The sequence below is a fragment of the Cadophora gregata genome, assembly GCF_030347475.1.
Source record: "Cadophora gregata isolate MNR1 chromosome Unknown scaffold_5, whole genome shotgun sequence".
Lineage (NCBI taxonomy): Eukaryota > Fungi > Ascomycota > Leotiomycetes > Helotiales > Ploettnerulaceae > Cadophora > Cadophora gregata.
The window spans coordinates 1,780,375-1,795,998 of NW_026695928.1; the positions used below are offsets into that span (position 1 = coordinate 1,780,375).

The 15,624-nt window shown below is 47.8% G+C and overlaps 7 protein-coding genes across 8 annotated transcripts; 1 reads left to right on the forward strand and 6 right to left on the reverse strand.

Moving 5' to 3' along the window:
* Nucleotides 1-681: 681 nt before the first annotated feature.
* ONS95_011356 (uncharacterized protein) lies at nt 682-1,598 on the reverse strand (the record flags this gene model as incomplete). Its single annotated transcript, XM_058504965.1, has 3 exons — nt 682-758; nt 868-963; nt 1,022-1,598. 3 exons carry the CDS (start codon nt 1,596-1,598, stop codon nt 682-684), a joined length of 750 nt encoding a protein of 249 aa, XP_058359521.1.
* Nucleotides 1,599-2,710: 1,112 nt separating this feature from the next.
* Nucleotides 2,711-3,823, reverse strand: ONS95_011357 (uncharacterized protein; the record flags this gene model as incomplete). Its single annotated transcript, XM_058504966.1, has 1 exon — nt 2,711-3,823. The coding sequence occupies one exon, from the start codon at nt 3,821-3,823 to the stop codon at nt 2,711-2,713; it is 1,113 nt and encodes a 370-aa protein (XP_058359522.1).
* Nucleotides 3,824-4,299: 476 nt separating this feature from the next.
* ONS95_011358 (uncharacterized protein) lies at nt 4,300-5,367 on the reverse strand (the record flags this gene model as incomplete). Its single annotated transcript, XM_058504967.1, has 1 exon — nt 4,300-5,367. One exon carries the CDS (start codon nt 5,365-5,367, stop codon nt 4,300-4,302), a length of 1,068 nt encoding a protein of 355 aa, XP_058359523.1.
* A 403-nt stretch (nt 5,368-5,770) lies between these two features.
* On the reverse strand, nt 5,771-7,382 carry ONS95_011359 (uncharacterized protein; the record flags this gene model as incomplete). The annotated part of the gene is made up of 3 exons (XM_058504968.1): nt 5,771-6,665; nt 6,781-6,847; nt 6,905-7,382. 3 exons carry the CDS (start codon nt 7,380-7,382, stop codon nt 5,771-5,773), a joined length of 1,440 nt encoding a protein of 479 aa, XP_058359524.1.
* A 181-nt stretch (nt 7,383-7,563) lies between these two features.
* Nucleotides 7,564-9,630, reverse strand: ONS95_011360 (uncharacterized protein; the record flags this gene model as incomplete). The annotated part of the gene is made up of 1 exon (XM_058504969.1): nt 7,564-9,630. The coding sequence occupies one exon, from the start codon at nt 9,628-9,630 to the stop codon at nt 8,227-8,229; it is 1,404 nt and encodes a 467-aa protein (XP_058359525.1). The 3' UTR covers nt 7,564-8,226.
* Nucleotides 9,631-11,182: 1,552 nt separating this feature from the next.
* Nucleotides 11,183-12,361, forward strand: ONS95_011361 (uncharacterized protein). The gene has a single exon (XM_058504970.1). It carries the CDS (start codon nt 11,313-11,315, stop codon nt 12,333-12,335), a length of 1,023 nt encoding a protein of 340 aa, XP_058359526.1. The 5' UTR covers nt 11,183-11,312; the 3' UTR covers nt 12,336-12,361.
* ONS95_011362 (uncharacterized protein) lies at nt 11,183-15,512 on the reverse strand. Of its 2 annotated transcripts, XM_058504972.1 has the most exons (4): nt 15,254-15,512; nt 13,922-15,155; nt 12,693-13,871; nt 11,183-12,630 (listed from the first exon to the last, which is right to left on the reverse strand). In XM_058504972.1, the coding sequence occupies exons 1-3, from the start codon at nt 15,465-15,467 to the stop codon at nt 13,577-13,579; spliced, it is 1,743 nt and encodes a 580-aa protein (XP_058359528.1). In that variant the 5' UTR covers nt 15,468-15,512; the 3' UTR covers nt 11,183-12,630; nt 12,693-13,576. The 2 variants fall into 2 exon arrangements, with proteins under 2 accessions (XP_058359528.1, XP_058359527.1); XM_058504971.1 differs by lacking the exon at nt 11,183-12,630 and having other exon boundaries at nt 12,760-15,155.
* Between the last annotated feature and the right edge of the window lie 112 nt (nt 15,513-15,624).

Here is a 15,624-nt window from a genome sequence, read left to right on the forward strand (position 1 = left end):
TGTCTGTTCTTCAACTGCTTTTTAAGCGGAAGGGTTTATATCGTGTACGGTCAGGGGCACATGCAGGTTAAGTTGCAACGCGCTTAAACTCGGAACTGGCTGCATGACCCTACGATGTACGTCGAACAGGGAGCGACCTGTGAGATACTACTCAAAACTTACATGAAATCGCAGACTGTATGAAGACGACTGCTGACAAACTCTTCAAGGAGTGTTTGTAATTAAGGTATGTCGTTCCTGGATTGGTCTTGGCTACGAAGTCCTACAGTAGCTTCCACGCCAGCTACTAGATCTTACGCTACCTCAGCTGACTTGCTCGCTCGTCTAGGTAGTTCTGGCCATTGGGAAACATCCCAGAGGAAGGGAATCCAGGAAAAGTTTGGACTTCCTGCTTGTGTCCCCGTTAATCAAGCATTCGAGGTCAAACTGACACTTTCCCATCGAAACCCTTGAAAATTGCGTGGGCGCTAGCTCGTTGCCGCCAAAGGCAGCGCGCTCCAAGCACTGGCGTCTAACAACACGACATGGGGCGATCAGGTCTGACGGAAAATTTGAGAAAACTAGACAACTGCGAGAGCCGGATTTTTCAAGAGCTCACTTTATTCGTGAGTTAGGTACAGTGATCATGTCACTACTTTTCCTCCTATCTTTTGCAGTGCCGTCTTTTGTTCCTTCTGTAAGTTAATATACCAATTTGACTTTGAGTTTATCTCCTTTCGGAATCTCGTCCTTCATTGCTACCAATTCTGGCATGTCCCCTACGAGTATTCCAAGTCAGTAATGCTCTTCCTGCTCTTCCCGAATCTGTCATGAGCACTCTCAAGGACACATGAAAAGCATGAGACGAATTTGGCTGAGGTAACCTACAGAAACAGTTGATATAACGTCCTCCAAGCCACTCTCTATACTCTCTCGTCAGGAAGGTAACCGTATCTGCCGGTAATTGCACAGTATCGACGAGAACTACCAGATGCATCAGCGACTTCTTCACGGCCTAGACTGGACGTCGGCCCCAACTAACCTGCGTCAAAGACAGGTGGTAATCCACCAGGGAACGCGCTCAATATGTCAGTCTTGATATTTCCTGGATGGATGCAGAATGCCACAACGCCCTTCTCTCTATATTCCTCAGAGATGAATTGCATCAATCTCATCACAGCCAACTTGCTCGTCTGATACGAGCTCAATCCTGGACCAACAAGATGAGCACCGACACTGCTGGTCGTTACGATAGTCTTGTCACCTCCTTTCAGTAATAAAGGAAGAAAAGCTCTGCTGACGAGATACGGACCCTTCAAATTAGTCGCCATTGTCTCCCACCAGTCATCTGGATCGCTTTCCCCGACCATAGCTGGGGTACCAATAGTTCCAGCATTGTTGACAACAATGTCCAGCTTTCCAAATTCCTTTTCAACAAGCTGCGCAGCTTCCTCAGTACTTTTCTTGTCGCTCACATTGAGCTTGATGATCAACACCTTGGGTTCTTCACGACCTGCATTCTTAGCTGCTGCCAGGATGGTTTCTTTTTGGGTGATCAGAGACGATCGTGCTCCAATGGCTATCCGAGAGGCGCCTGACTGAGCGAATGAGATGCCCATTGCAAGACCAATTCCACGAGACGCTCCTACGATGAGGACGCTTTTCTTGGTCGCTGGTGAGGACAGCGGAGAAATTCCAGGATAAGTATCGCTGTGGACTTCCGAAGTGACATCCTATCGTTGTAAGTCAGGTGGAGATCTCTCCCGAAAGCTTTACCCCAGAGAAGAAAGGCTAAGAGCTTTGCTGTCGATAAACATACATAGTCACCTAAAATAATGTTGGTTAGTGAACCTCTACAGTTAGATACTGGTGCAGTGCACTCGCCTGGACCCTCAAGTGGGTTTGGAGTTCCTCTTGGAGGAGGCATGATTGATCGAAGATCTGGTAGGACCAAGTCGAGCTGAAACCGAAGACTATGCTGATCAAAACCTGTTACTCGAGGAGGAATGATGAAATGACGTAGGATCTTCAATTCTATGGCCAAGCGCCTTTCGACGGTAGCAGGTTATGGAAAGCAATTACACGAAGACTTCATCGTAATGCTATATACTTCGAGAAATCCACTTGCTCATACAAAGCGACGTATCATCAGTACAGTCGGTGTTGTCCTTGCCCCATAGGCGCATAATTTTCCACATCGGCTTTAACGACCCATTCCGCGGTGGATACTGCTGATCGTGGATTTACCTGCGTTTCGCATCGGAGTTTAGAAAAGCTGCCTTACAGCCGTATATCCTGAGTGTCGTCCCGCTCAAACGAGTAGAATCATAATATCACCTCTCACCTGAAACATTTTATCTGTAACATTTACGTGAAGGATGCTGGGAGAGGATGATTGCGGCTTTCAAGCATGGTGATGACGCCATGGCAAGATTTTTCAACCATAGCTAGGATTGTAAACATCGCTATCGAAAACACAGGAAAGACACAATGAAACCAGCCTGTTGTATGATCAAAAACTGGGTTTATTGGAAGTTACTGCTGCAGAATGAGAACGATGAGACCAAGAGAGGATTTAGGCGACAGGCACAACGTCGGAACCCACGTCTCAAATGCTGAACTACTGATGATATACCAACACCCTTGGACAATCATGACGAAGCATCCGCTATCTTCGATAATAGTCAGATAGCTCCCATTACCAGTAGAAACACTGGATATCGATAGTGAATTATTGTTCCACCATGGTTGTGTCTACAAAAGTAGCTAGAACTCTCCGTGTTCGGTTAACTTTCAACTCGAAAACATCCAATCGCTGATATCCACCAACGACATCATGGTACTGCTTCCCTTCCACACAGTCCTCAAAATCAATATCCGCGTACAAAATATCTTCCTCATGTTGCAAGAAGTCCTTGGTATGACTTTGCCCGCTGTTCTCATCGACAGTATAGCCAGGTAACAATGCTCCTGTCGGGTCCAAGAACATAGTTGCAGCAGCTGGCGACTGTTTTAGTACGCTACGAACATGGCTTTCATCAGAAGATCCTTCTGAGATTCTGTCTATGGCGTTATGGTCAAGGCGACCTGAGCAGAGGACACCGAAGCACTTGGCTTCAAAGCAATGGGCAGCAGCTCTCGTTCGATTTGCCGCAATGTTGTCGTAGTTTGCTGGTCCTTTCTTTTCTACTTCTCTAGTTGAGACAATTGAGTTCGACTTCTTTTCACTGAAATCTTTAGTCGTCGCTGTTGTTGCCGCTCTCGTTGGCCAGATCGCTGGCCACGTAGAAATGTGCAATTGCTCACCCTGAGCCATCAGCGAGTACCTTGCCAACGGGTTCGTATTTTCGCCACAAATCAAATTCCCAATCTTCCCAAACGCAGTTTCAGCCACTCGCAGCCCATATCCATCCCCCGAGCTCCAGGTCAATCTTTCAAAGAACGTCGGCATCAACTTCCTGTGATGGACCAGAATCTCTCCATCCGAGCCAATGATGACATTACTATTGAAGAGACAAGCAGAGCTGTATCGCACTTTCTCTGAGATACCAATACTGATGATTGTGTTCGATATCTTCGCTGTGGCCTGAATGGCACTCATCTCTGGCCCGTCAACGTATATTGATTGGTGAGCCATTTGTTGGAAAAGTCCGTGGTTTTCGGTTGGTGGACGAACGGAACTCCAGACTGGGAAGGCAGGTATGAATGTCTCTGGGAAGACGACGAGGTTGGCTTTGTTTTTGGCAGCTTCGTGGACGAGGGAGATAGCCTTCTCGGTTGTGCCTTTGGCGGAGAGGAAGACGGCTGAGGCGTGACATGCCGCAACGCGGATTGGGTTCGTCATGGTGAGATCCCTATTAAGGATTTAAGACTGATACCTTAAATATTATAAATGGGTACAACCATTGGAGGCTGTGACACAGCACTCAAAGGCCTTTGCTACTCTTGTGGAGTCCTTGATGACCCCGAGGAAGTTAAGTATTACCTTGCAGGTAGTTCTGGAGGGCGAACCAGCGATAAAAGCTTCAGCTCGAATTCATTCCTGATTTCCTGATACAGTGAAAGAACAGTATCTTTTTCTCGAATCACTGCGCTGGACTTGACAGCGGCCTGGAAGTGGGGTAAATCGTTGATCTTGCGGGGAAGCGGGGAAGGCACACGCGGTACGCTTTGCGTATGCATCTTGGCTCTGGTATCTTTTGAGTATTTTGATTTCTAGGAGTTTGACGATCGTAATACCAGATAAATCTCAAGTCAGGAGGACTTACCTTTGATGGTCACAACCTTGCCTTCCGACAAATCTTGAACCAGCTGAACATATCATCGTGTATGGAGTTTGATTGGAATTCTATGGACATGATTCCGTCGCCCAGAATCCCTCTGCATCATACCAGACACTGAAGTCGCACGAGATACAAGTGTACACTCGCCTTGTAGCGTGGGAGGAATGTTGACATCTGCCGAGAAATGTTGCCAGCTAAAATCCTTCCTTTCACAAACTGCTGTGTCATGCCATGACTTACCCTCATCCAAACTCACATTAACAAGCTCTATCCCGTCGCAACTCCACGCCCAACCTTCAACACGTAGCGTGGATCCTTCCACTTCCTCCCCCGGTTCCGGCCTTACAATCATCGAATTTGGTCCCACAGCCCATACTGGTTTCGTCCTCCTCAAAGGATCATCCTCATCAACTGCATTGTAGAAAGTCGTGGTATAAGGGCCTTTCGCCCGACCGCTTTGTAAAGACAGCTTACTTAGCCACTTCGTACTATTCGTCCCAAACCACCCTGGAACAACTAACCGCACAGGTCCACCCCGCTCCTTCGACAAAGGCTGCCCGTTGATTTCGTAGGCTACGAGCACTTCCGGTTGCATGGCCTTCGTCAGAGGAAGGTCTTTCTGATACCTGTCTGAGGTGACACCGTAGAACTCTCCGTGATCGAGACCTTCGGACCAGACAAATTGTGCTGCTGGTAAAGGACAAGCTAGAGAGAGTAAAGTATTGAGTTGTACACCTGTCCATTCTACGTTGCCTATGCGCCACAAGTTCTCCACCGGCGGCTTGACAGGACTACCATAACATTCATGGAAGGATGTGACGGTTGTCTTTGGAAACTTGTAGAGGCCCTCCAGTGTGATTGTAAATGGATGCTTGACTTGCCCGTCAACTACCAGCATCCATTTCTTGAAGTCGACAACGGCTGCTCCCATATGTATTGTCTGGAATAGCTGGGAGTCCGGAGTGATAAAAGACTTGAGGAGATGTGGAGCAGGTGGGTGGCGGATATAAAATCCGGTTGGGTGAATGGAAGAACATGCCTCTCGCTCCTGATCGTGAGATGGAGGATCTTGGAATTGGCGCGACAGTTGGCCTTCCATTATCATGAAGACAGCTTCTTGAGATGAGGACTTAGTGTATATTGATAGAGAACTTGAAGATTGAAATGTCTAGAGAGGCCGTGAAGTCAACAGACCATGTTCCAAGGTTGAAGCAGGCTTTGATCTAACATTCCGATTGTTGATTTTAGACACCATCAGTTGCTCTCGACAATCCAGTGGCCGTTAGTCGGTATCTTAGCAATAAGCTTTGCAAGCGAAATGCGGGGAAGTAGCGAGATGGTGATGGAGCAGATCGCCCAACAGGTCGTCTTCAGCGCACTTATGTAAGCAACAAAACTAAACCACCAAAACATTGGGACAAATAGATGGACATCATTCGCGCCTCATCTCTATCATTTGATCCTCTCATATTCAATTCGTTGCTTGACCTTCATTTCCCCGTCACCACTCACAAATCTTCAGCCAACTCATCTGAAAGCTCATCCGACAGCTCGCCTTCCTCCAGACTTCCTGCTCGTTCCGGCTGGTAAAGAGCAGAATCGAATGCTAACTCCTCTCTGGGTTCTTGCTCTCCATACATATATGGAGGAATGAAACCAGACCACTTCAGATTGAAGATTCTCAGACGCCGCCCCTGTGTCGATTTTTGCTTCTGACCATGGCCTAGCAGACTCAAAATCTGCTTCATCTGCTTCCGACCATGCTTCCCTTTCCATAATTGTGGTACGATCGTCTCCATGTCGTTTCGCTCCCCAAAATCAACAATGAAGTCAAGGTAAGAGACCCTTCCCAGCCATTCAATGATGGCAGACAGAGGCTCGAACCATATATCGTCATCATCTTCGAGGTAGAGTTGCCAAGAACGGAAGGTAATACGAAGTGAGAGGTCAGGAGGCATTGTTGGCATCCATGGTGGTGCCGTGTCGCTGAGAATGCGAGTTAGGATCGACTGTGACTCAAGCTCCATCTCTCGCAGACTAGAGAAGTTGGTCATAGAAAGATTGGCTGAAGCATGCGAGACACTGTAGCGTCCACCAACGTGCTTCAAATACTGCAAAGAGCGTTCTTGAATTGCTAGAGCCTTCAAGAACTCCGCTGGGAATCGTCCAAGTGGTTCGTGGTTGCTTGTTACATGGTACATTCTCTCACCAAGTATCAACCTTTCGAGACCCTTAGGAACAGAGAGGATGGCTGCTAGCCCCATTACAGTGATATTACACTCGTCGAATGTGAGGCTTTTGAGAACTGTTGAATTCTGGGATGCTGAGAGATGTACCTCAACATTGTCGCCAACGTCAAAGCAGGATATCTTCAAGTTCTGAAGTGTGGGATGACGAAAGATGCTAACGGCAGGACAAATTAGTAAATATTTCAGCATGTATGGCCCAACACAAGCCTAAACGTGTATCTAGCCGATTCTGACATATCTAACCTGAGCGAGAGCGAAAGTGGACCTACATGGAATTCTTCCCCAGGTCAAACACTTCTCGATTAGAACCTTGTTTATTGTGACTGTGAAGTGTAACTATAAATCAGAGTTATTCGAGGACCTAGAGAATCTGTGCCAAAGGGTCTGACTTACAAGTTTCCAGAGGGACTTGAACTCTTGGCTGCGGCCCTAGCGTCATCGAGGAAGCAAAGTCGAAATACGCCGCGTAGTTTATCTTCCCCTCGCTCTCAAAGTCCGCTCTTATGGCATGCGTATCGTTACAGCAGGGTGCCTCAATCAGTAATTCCTTCAGCTGGGTTAGGTGCTGCAGTGTTATGTTCAACGTCTCGATACCTGCCGAATTATCGTACAAATATCGGACATGGAGCTTGCGAATGAGAAGTGCGCGTTCCAGCCTTCCAAGGATCGAGGCTAAGATATCGAGAGCTCGATATCCTTTACGGATGAGAATCGTGTTATACAAGGCAGCTTCTGCAAGGCCTTGGAGCCGCGAACATGTGGCTGCGAGGTTACAGAGGCTGCGAGGATCATCGAGATGGTAAATTATTTGTATCAAGAGCTCATCAGCCAGCCCCAGAAGACGGGAAAAGGCAGTCACTGGGTGGGCCATTGTTTCTTAAGCCCTTCTGCTGTGTTTGGTTCTGGCTCTGAGATTGTTGGACCGGTGTTGCAACGAATCGGGAGGTTACCTTACGAGTGATGTTGTGTGCATCACGTGAAGCAGCTCCACCAATCAGCACCAGTAGCAAAGTCTTAGTTTCACTCAAGGACCTAGGTACGGAGACAGAGATTTACTCGTGGTGGATTGTACATATCTTATAACTCCATCGTTTGCAACTGTCTCTTGATCATATGATGTAATTGTGTAACTGTCTTCTCATTCGTTCATTCTCAGCCCAACAGAAGTCCTCGGAATGTATCAGAAGGCGCTTTTAAATTCCAAGAATGTGCATTTCGTCTGCTGTTTATCGAGTCTTTAATAAGCGGTGGCAGCTTGTTTCCCAATATCCATCTGATAGAAAGCTTCACTAGTGTCTGGTGCTTATGTGGACAGAGCAGCCCATGGGTGGAGGTGGACTGAACATTTCCACAAGCTTTTGTATTTTTCTATTCATATACGCTACCCGACTGCAGCCTACCTTTTCTGCATGCGTATGAAGGAGTGTTCTGGTGAAAAGCGAACAGACTGTCCTCTCTGGTGCCCAGAGTCATGCATAAAGAACCAATCGAATGCTTGAACTCCAGTACACCTTCGAATTTTCCATGCCAAAAATTCGATGTGCAGGCAGACGCGCACGTTGCGTTTCCTCTCTATTGAAACCCCTCCCATACATCCCGCCAGATTGCAGTAAACTTCTATTCACAACCATGAATCTGCAAGTGACAGACGCCAGATCGCTGAAGACTTCCAAGCCCACAAAGCCAAGCAATCCAATCAAACAACCATCCAATCTTCAGACGCCAAATAAGTAGTCAGATCTATCCTGTTCCGCAAGCCATTCATGGTACTTCTTCAACTGGTTTACTCTGTCCTTGCAGGTGGAGCACATGAAGGAAGCGCAGCGCTTGCACTGAAAACAATTGAAGAAAATGTCCCTCTTGCAACGACGGCAGATCCGTAAGTCATTGAAGTCCTCCTCAACTACTATCTCATGCCTCCAAGCAACTTTACAAGCCTTCTCGATATCACCGGGTTGCCGGTAGCTCTGGTACTCAGTGACGCCGATGTGAGTCAGCTTCTTCCATTCCATCTTGCTCTTTGCAACATCTTTTGGATCCTTATCAGAAACATACTCAGCTTTGTCAAGCACGTTCAAGACTTTGCTAGCCACAGCAAGGAGTGCCTTGTGTTCAGCGTGCTCGAAGTCATCTTGGTGATCTTGAAGTTGATCCATGAACATTCGAATTGACGACTTGATACCTTCCATCTTCTTCTCCGCCTCCAGTATGTCCGTTTGAAAAGCTTTGAACCATCGTTCTTCCAGCAAGGCCTGATCAAGCTCATATTGGCTCCGGAAAATCTGGCCATTCCGTTCCTTCCTGATTACAAAAATTTCGATCTCGCTCTGCAAGTCTTCCTTAAAGCAAGCAACCTTTCCTTGTTGTCGTTGAGCGTTAAGGCGGCGCAGCTCGATCTGTCCGCGTAACTCATCAGCTAAGCGATACCATTTTTTCACTCTGCGGTTTCTGGCTTGTAGTTCCGAGATTTTCCATGAGCAGAAGAGCTGCGCTGGCGTGTGCATTCGGGGTAACCAAGAGGTACGAGATGGTATGAGAGAAGTGGTGTTGAATAACTTCGCACCCGAATGCCACTTCACCAATCTATCAGCTGGGATCCTTGGTACCTTTGAGGCAGCGATGTTTTGATATGTTTGTTGCTGTTGCTCCTCTTCATCCTCGTCTTCTTCAAAGATAGTGTACAGGCCGATTTGCAACTCTGGTCTAGGTCTCCAACGGCGACGTGGACGACCAACCAAATGATTTCTCATGGAAGCTGAGAATGTGAGGCGGGTCCCGACCCCATCAATCTGACCCCTTGACTTCTTGGGTGTGTCTTGTAAAGGGTTCTTGGCAGAGTCATCTCGATCTTCCTCATCCCTCTTCACATCCTCTGGAAATGCCCACTCCTTGTCTCCCATGAACTTTTGACGCTCCAAGTCAAAAATCTTCCGCTTCGACTTGTCTTTAAGAGTGGCATAAGCATTGCTAATCATCTGGAAGGTTGCGGTGGCATCGGGTGCATTATACTTGTCTGGGTGGAACGACATTGAAAGTTTCAGGTACGCTTGCTTGATCTCAACATTAGAAGCGGACAATCCCACACGCAGGACTTGATAATGGTCGATGAAGGTCCCCATGATGATCTTTGACGAAGTTTCTGACAGTGTTCTGGATGATATTTCAAGTTACAATCCCAGATAAATGTTAGTTATACTGTCAAAATTAGTATGTGAGAGCTTGGACATACAAGAACTCATAGATCGAGACTCTTTTTATTCGGCGTTGTCTTTATTAGAATGTCGGTTTGGGTTCACTTCCAGGGGCGGTTTCGAGAAGCTGCTTGTCCTAAAGCTTTGATTCAGTCAAGAGCTTCTTTTGACAGGATAAAGGCATCTTACCAGACATTTATAGCTTGTGATTCTCTTTCCTGTGTAAAAACTTGTCTGCAATTATTGGACGAGCAGATATGCGTAGATCAGCACTAGCAATAACGCTCGAGCAGGTTCTGAAAGTGAGACGAGTGACTGCCTTTGCAGATTGGACGTAGCGAGAGAGATCATAGATGTTGAGATCAAAGACGACTTCTGCAAATGTTTTCAGAGAAGGAAGATCCAAGAGAAGTTCTCCGTTGATCTCATTTGAGAAAAATGAGGTTAAATTTGTGTGCCTGATTCGAGGTTGGAAGGACATATTCAGTGAATTCGATAAAAAATTCTGTTCAGCAAAGTCAGGCATCCAAGTTGACCTAGCGAATGGCTGTCTACGTGCCATTACTGTTGAGAAAAGCAGTCCATCCTTGCATTGCGGTCGTAGCTATTGTGCTTTGAGGCACAAAGGTTGTAAAGCGAGTGGGTATTGTCAATATTGACTTCGGGTGATTGGCTCGGTACGGAGTCTTGGCTCGTCAAATCGTGCTTCCTATGGTTGGTTTTGCAATTGACCTTTTACTCTACAAGATCACACAAACTTGTAGTAACGTTCATCAGTCTGCAGCGTATACTTTGTCATGACTAGTGGCTTTGCGTTGTTGGAAATTGTCAAGGCTGCAGTCAATTGAGTCAAGATCCATGGGCTTCTTTTTCATTTCGGCTACGTTAATGGTCTTGACTCCAAGTCTTCGCAGACATATTTAATCTAACGAAGCGTCAAACTCTGATAGCCCCTGAATTTGGATGAACCTATTACTAACAGAGCACTACTGTATTCTCGTCCAGGCTCTGTAGCATCCGCCAGAGCTGGAATACACTTTCATGGCCTTGGCCGACATTAGTATCACGAGGAATATCTGTAGCAAGTAAACTGGCAACAGAAATGGACATCTGCTTACCTCGAAAGGACAGTATCTGGAAATAACTGATAGATCTGGAGTACTCGATGGACCGATGGTCGAGATACTGGACCAACCATGTATACAGTGCCCAGACTCCAGAAAGGTAATCATTGTCCTGAGCAGACTGGATCCATGCACTTTTGAGTCGTGATTTCTGGGTCCGTAGCTCGAGCTGGGCTAGACATCTCAAGGTAAAAAAGTCTCGTCATTGTGAAGTTTCAAATTTGCATCCCGGCTACTCTCTCAAAATAAATATATATCAAATGCTAGCGAGGTGTTTACATCTGTATTTCTTCGATTGCGGGCTGAGCATGATGAACACGCCGAAGGTTGTCTGCGGGAGATCGACTCAACCCTGCGGGCAATCTGCGTCATGATCGACAAAACCATCCAAAGTTCACCCCTCTTCCTTCAACACCATTTATTCTACTTACCGGGCCCGAACCTTAGTCTTCATTAATTTACATACTAATAAGCAGCATTGACAAAATGTCCGAAACAACTCTGGATATGGATGCCATCCTGGCAACCTACCGCAGCGAAGCAACTTTTGAAACCACCGACAGCCTCGGCCTCGATGTTGAAGACCCAAAAACGCAGTACGAGTCTGGCACTGTACCATACTCGTTCGTCGAGCCCTCCACTCGTATGCTCAAAGTCTATCACCAAGAAATTGCCCCATTTCTCTCCAGCGCCGGCGTGATAGGCATGGTCACAAACGTGTCACATGGCACCTTTCACAAACGACCAGCATCGCTCATCATCTTCTCCTTTTCCCTCCGAAGTGGCGAGCATGGCTTTCGCTTCAAGAACGCCAATATTAAAATCACCCTCTCGAAACACTCATCTTCTTCCCCAGCCGACGCAAGTCCGGCTGTACTCAAATTCGCGCCGAGGAAGATCTATGGGCTGCCTACTGTGGAAGGCAGGAAGAACACTGTGGGTGGAGAACTCACGTTGCAGGTTCCTGCTGGTCCGCTGACTGTCGGGCCTGGGATGAAAGGAGAACGAGAAACGGAGTATGAGAAGCAATATCGCTTCGAGACGGTCGGGAATTTCTGGAGCAGCAAGATGGGAACTGATTGGGATATCGTCTATTGGGATATGAGAGAGAATAAACGTACCAAGGAAGGAATCCCAGACAGACTGAACGTTGCTGTGGTTGTGGAAACATCTGGACCATTTATTGCTAGTGTTGAAGTCGTGGTCGACACGCCTTTCGCGAATGGGTTTCTGAGCAGTCCATGGACGAAGAGTGATCCGGCGGTTTTTGTACCGGGCGTGGTGATGGGTAATCAACCTCGGACGACGAACTTTGATGAGTTGACGCATGAGGAATGGAGAGCCATGATCCCATTTGAAGAGGAGTGGGAGAATAAATTGACGGATGAGGCAGAATTTGAGATGACTTCGGCTACAGAGCAGAGTCGCCCTGGTAATGCGTTTGTTGGAAGCGGAGACCTGAAAGTCAATGCCAGACTTTTGGAAGAAGAGGAAAGTGATGATAGATAGTCAGGATATCAATTTTAGCAGACCATTCTCCGATCCTACACTACATTTGAAGGAGGCCCTTACTCATGTGTTTTCGCTCCAGTAATGCAGCTCCTGTACCTATTTCCTACGCTAATTTATCGAGTTTCCCCACGAGTTGCCTCCCATCTCCAACCAAAACACCAGGAGGAGAAATAATCTCACCTCTCTAGACGCTTGAAGTCTCCCAGTCCTGTTACATGTTTTGGGAACAAGTCTGCATAACTTTTCGCTTCGTCTCGGCCTCTTTCTCATTCTTCGCAGCAGTGGATTCGGTCTGTGTTCTGTATCAGAAACTCTTCACAACTAAAGAAAATATAGTGAGATGGTACAACTTACAAGACATCAACAACAGTGTTTTTCTCAGATTCATGACCTATCTCCTCGACCTCCTCCTCCGCTCTATCCCCAGCCCCATCTCCCCTCCACACCCCTCATCAGTGCCCCCAAAACCCACGGCCCAACAACCCACAACACCAAGAAAATGACACAGAAGAAGCGTATAGGGCGCCAGTTCCTACCCCACCATGTGGGTGCGGATGGAGTAGGCTGAGCGTGTTGGGGGAGGAGGGGTGTGAGGGAGGTGGGGGAGGTGGAGAGGAGTGGCATCCTGTCGTGTTCTGGGAGTTCAATTTGGGGGGTTTGAGGAACTGTTCTATCTTTTCTTGCATACATAGGGACGAACTGGAGTGTAAAGGGGATGGGTGGTATGAGCCTCTGCGAAATAGCTAAAGCCCAAACCTGAGCTTGAATCTTGAGGCAGGAACAATCATCACAGGCATTAGATTTAGCAGAGGCAATGTAATGGGCTGAGGCTGACCGTCGAAATATTGCAGCCTGAAGAGATGTTGAAAGCTTGCGCGGCTTTGCCTCGCTTGAGAAAGAAGGATTGGGCGACTGTGCCAAGACCATTGGTGCTGATAGGCACAAGTCATGAATTTAACCCAACACCTGGAAAAGTACAAACAAGAGAGACCAAGAGAGACCAAGAGGAAGCAACCCAGTCAACTATAACTTAAAGAGGGATTATAGCAGTAGCAGAGGGAGGTGGCACATCGTTTTGATTGCCGTCTAAGAATCAAGTAAGCTTCACAACTCCGATATCCCCAAGAACTGCCCTCAGGAGCCAACTCCATGAATCCCCCTTCGGTTCATGACCTGCCTTTCGGAAAGAGTAATTTGCTTTTCCATTCCTATCATAACCGCGCTCAATCAATACAAATCTATTCCTCAGCCTCCTCAGCCTCCTCAGCCTCCTCGATGATCTCGCCTTCACCGTCATCCTCGAAACTACCAGCGGGCACCTCGTACAGACGCAGAATCTGCTTGTTGGGGTCCTTGACAAGAACATACTTGCCCTCCTCGCGCTGGAGACACATGTCGGCGATCGTGCGAACAATACCCCATCCGTTGGAGAGACTAAGGTTCATCTGTTGGGCGAAGTCGCGTGGCTTCCAGCCGACAACACCAAGAACGACGTGCTTGTCGTTGGTCTTGGGGTTGGCACGAGAAACGAATCTGGAGTGTATTAGTATTTCCTATTTCCTGTTCTGTGAGAAAGAACTTACCCGAGCTTCATGACATCCGCCTTGGCCATGATACTTTGGACAGTCCATCTAGCAAGCTTGCAGCTGTTGTTCTTCATTTCTGTTGCGACAACTGCACCACGTTGGCCAACCAACTTCGTTCTCCAGTCAAGAGCACCACCGCTACCTTGTGCCTTGTGGTCGAACTCGTTCAGAGCCTTGACTGTGAGGAACTGATCTTCTCCGCTGATGGCGTTCTTCTGAACGGCATCAATTTCTGTACGGACAATCAAGTGCACTGGATCCTCATCATTAAGCGACAGGTCGAATCGTCTGTATTTGTATGCCTTGCTGGCAGCGGGCTCAGTCTCCTCGGCGGGGTTGTAGAAGGGGTTCTCGTGGGCCATCTCGACCTTCTGGTTCTCATTCTCAATCATAACCTGGTTAGCGAAGTTGTGGTTGATATACGTAGCCTCCTCAGCCAAAGCACTCGGTTGGTTGATAGCATCTTTGCTTCCTTCTGAGGCATCCATTGGCGCATCAGCAGCGTTCTCGTTGACTGTGACCATGTCCAAAGTGGCATTGTCTCTCTTGTCGAGGAAGACCTTGTTGCCCTGTCGGACGATAACAATATCCCAGGGGTAGACGGAACGGGGAGAGCACATGAGCATGGAAAGAATGCTATCTGTGGCGAAGATGGTAGCCTCGTCCTTCTCTGCGAGTTCTTGGATGACAGGATCTGAGGATGTGGTGACATTGTAGGCGGCACGATCAACGACGTTCAACTTTCGCTCCGCAGACTTGACAGGCTGCTTGTCGTATGACCGATCGTAGTAGTAGACGAAACCGTAGTTCTCGATATCCTCTCCATCATCCGTATCCAGGTTCAGCTTGGCCAGACGGTTGAAGTCAATCTCCTCCAGCATCTTCCAGTCAGGCTTGATGTTAACAGACGCATCACGGTTGCGCTGTGGCTTGTCGTAATCCTTCCAGCCAAATCTCCGTCCACCACGCGCACCTCCACGGCCTCCTCGCTGATCATAGTTGTTGTAACCTTGCTGGCCACCACGTCCTCCGACTCTCTGGAACTGTCCTCGTCCGCCTCTGGTATCGCCGCGTCCACCACGTTGACCCCGTCCTCTCGTGAATGCTCCGCCCCGACCAAATCTCGTCTTCGTTGAGTCGCGAGTATTGCTGACAACGGAGAAAGAGGACTCATCTTCGGCGAGTTGGACAGCAAATAAGGAGGATGTTCCGGCACCGTAGACTTGTTGATCTATTTTACAGAAATTAGCAAAATGCCCCTCCCCGCATATTCCCCCAATGATGTTATATGGCAGATATGTGGCATTATATTGAGGCAAAAGATCAGACCTCTGTAGTTTCGGTTGTATTGTTGTCTCCCACCTCTGCCATCTCTTCCATCCTTGCCCTCTGTGGTCCAGTCTGCCATGCGACCTAATTTGTCGCCTTTCGAGTATGGGGCATAGGGAACGCCATTTAATGTGGTTTCATTCGAGGTTGGTGGTCCCCAAGAATCTTCCGACGGAAGGGCGGCAATGATATCTGTAAGTGATATGGGTGCCATGATTGCGACGTGTTCTGGTGTTGAGAATACGTGGGGTTGAGCCTGTCGCCGACGAGGTTTGAATATTCTATTTCGATGTGTGGAAATCTAGTGGGGCACACATCCCTGTCAGTCGAGCCAGAGCCAAAATCCCATTATGTAAGCATCAAAACCGCCG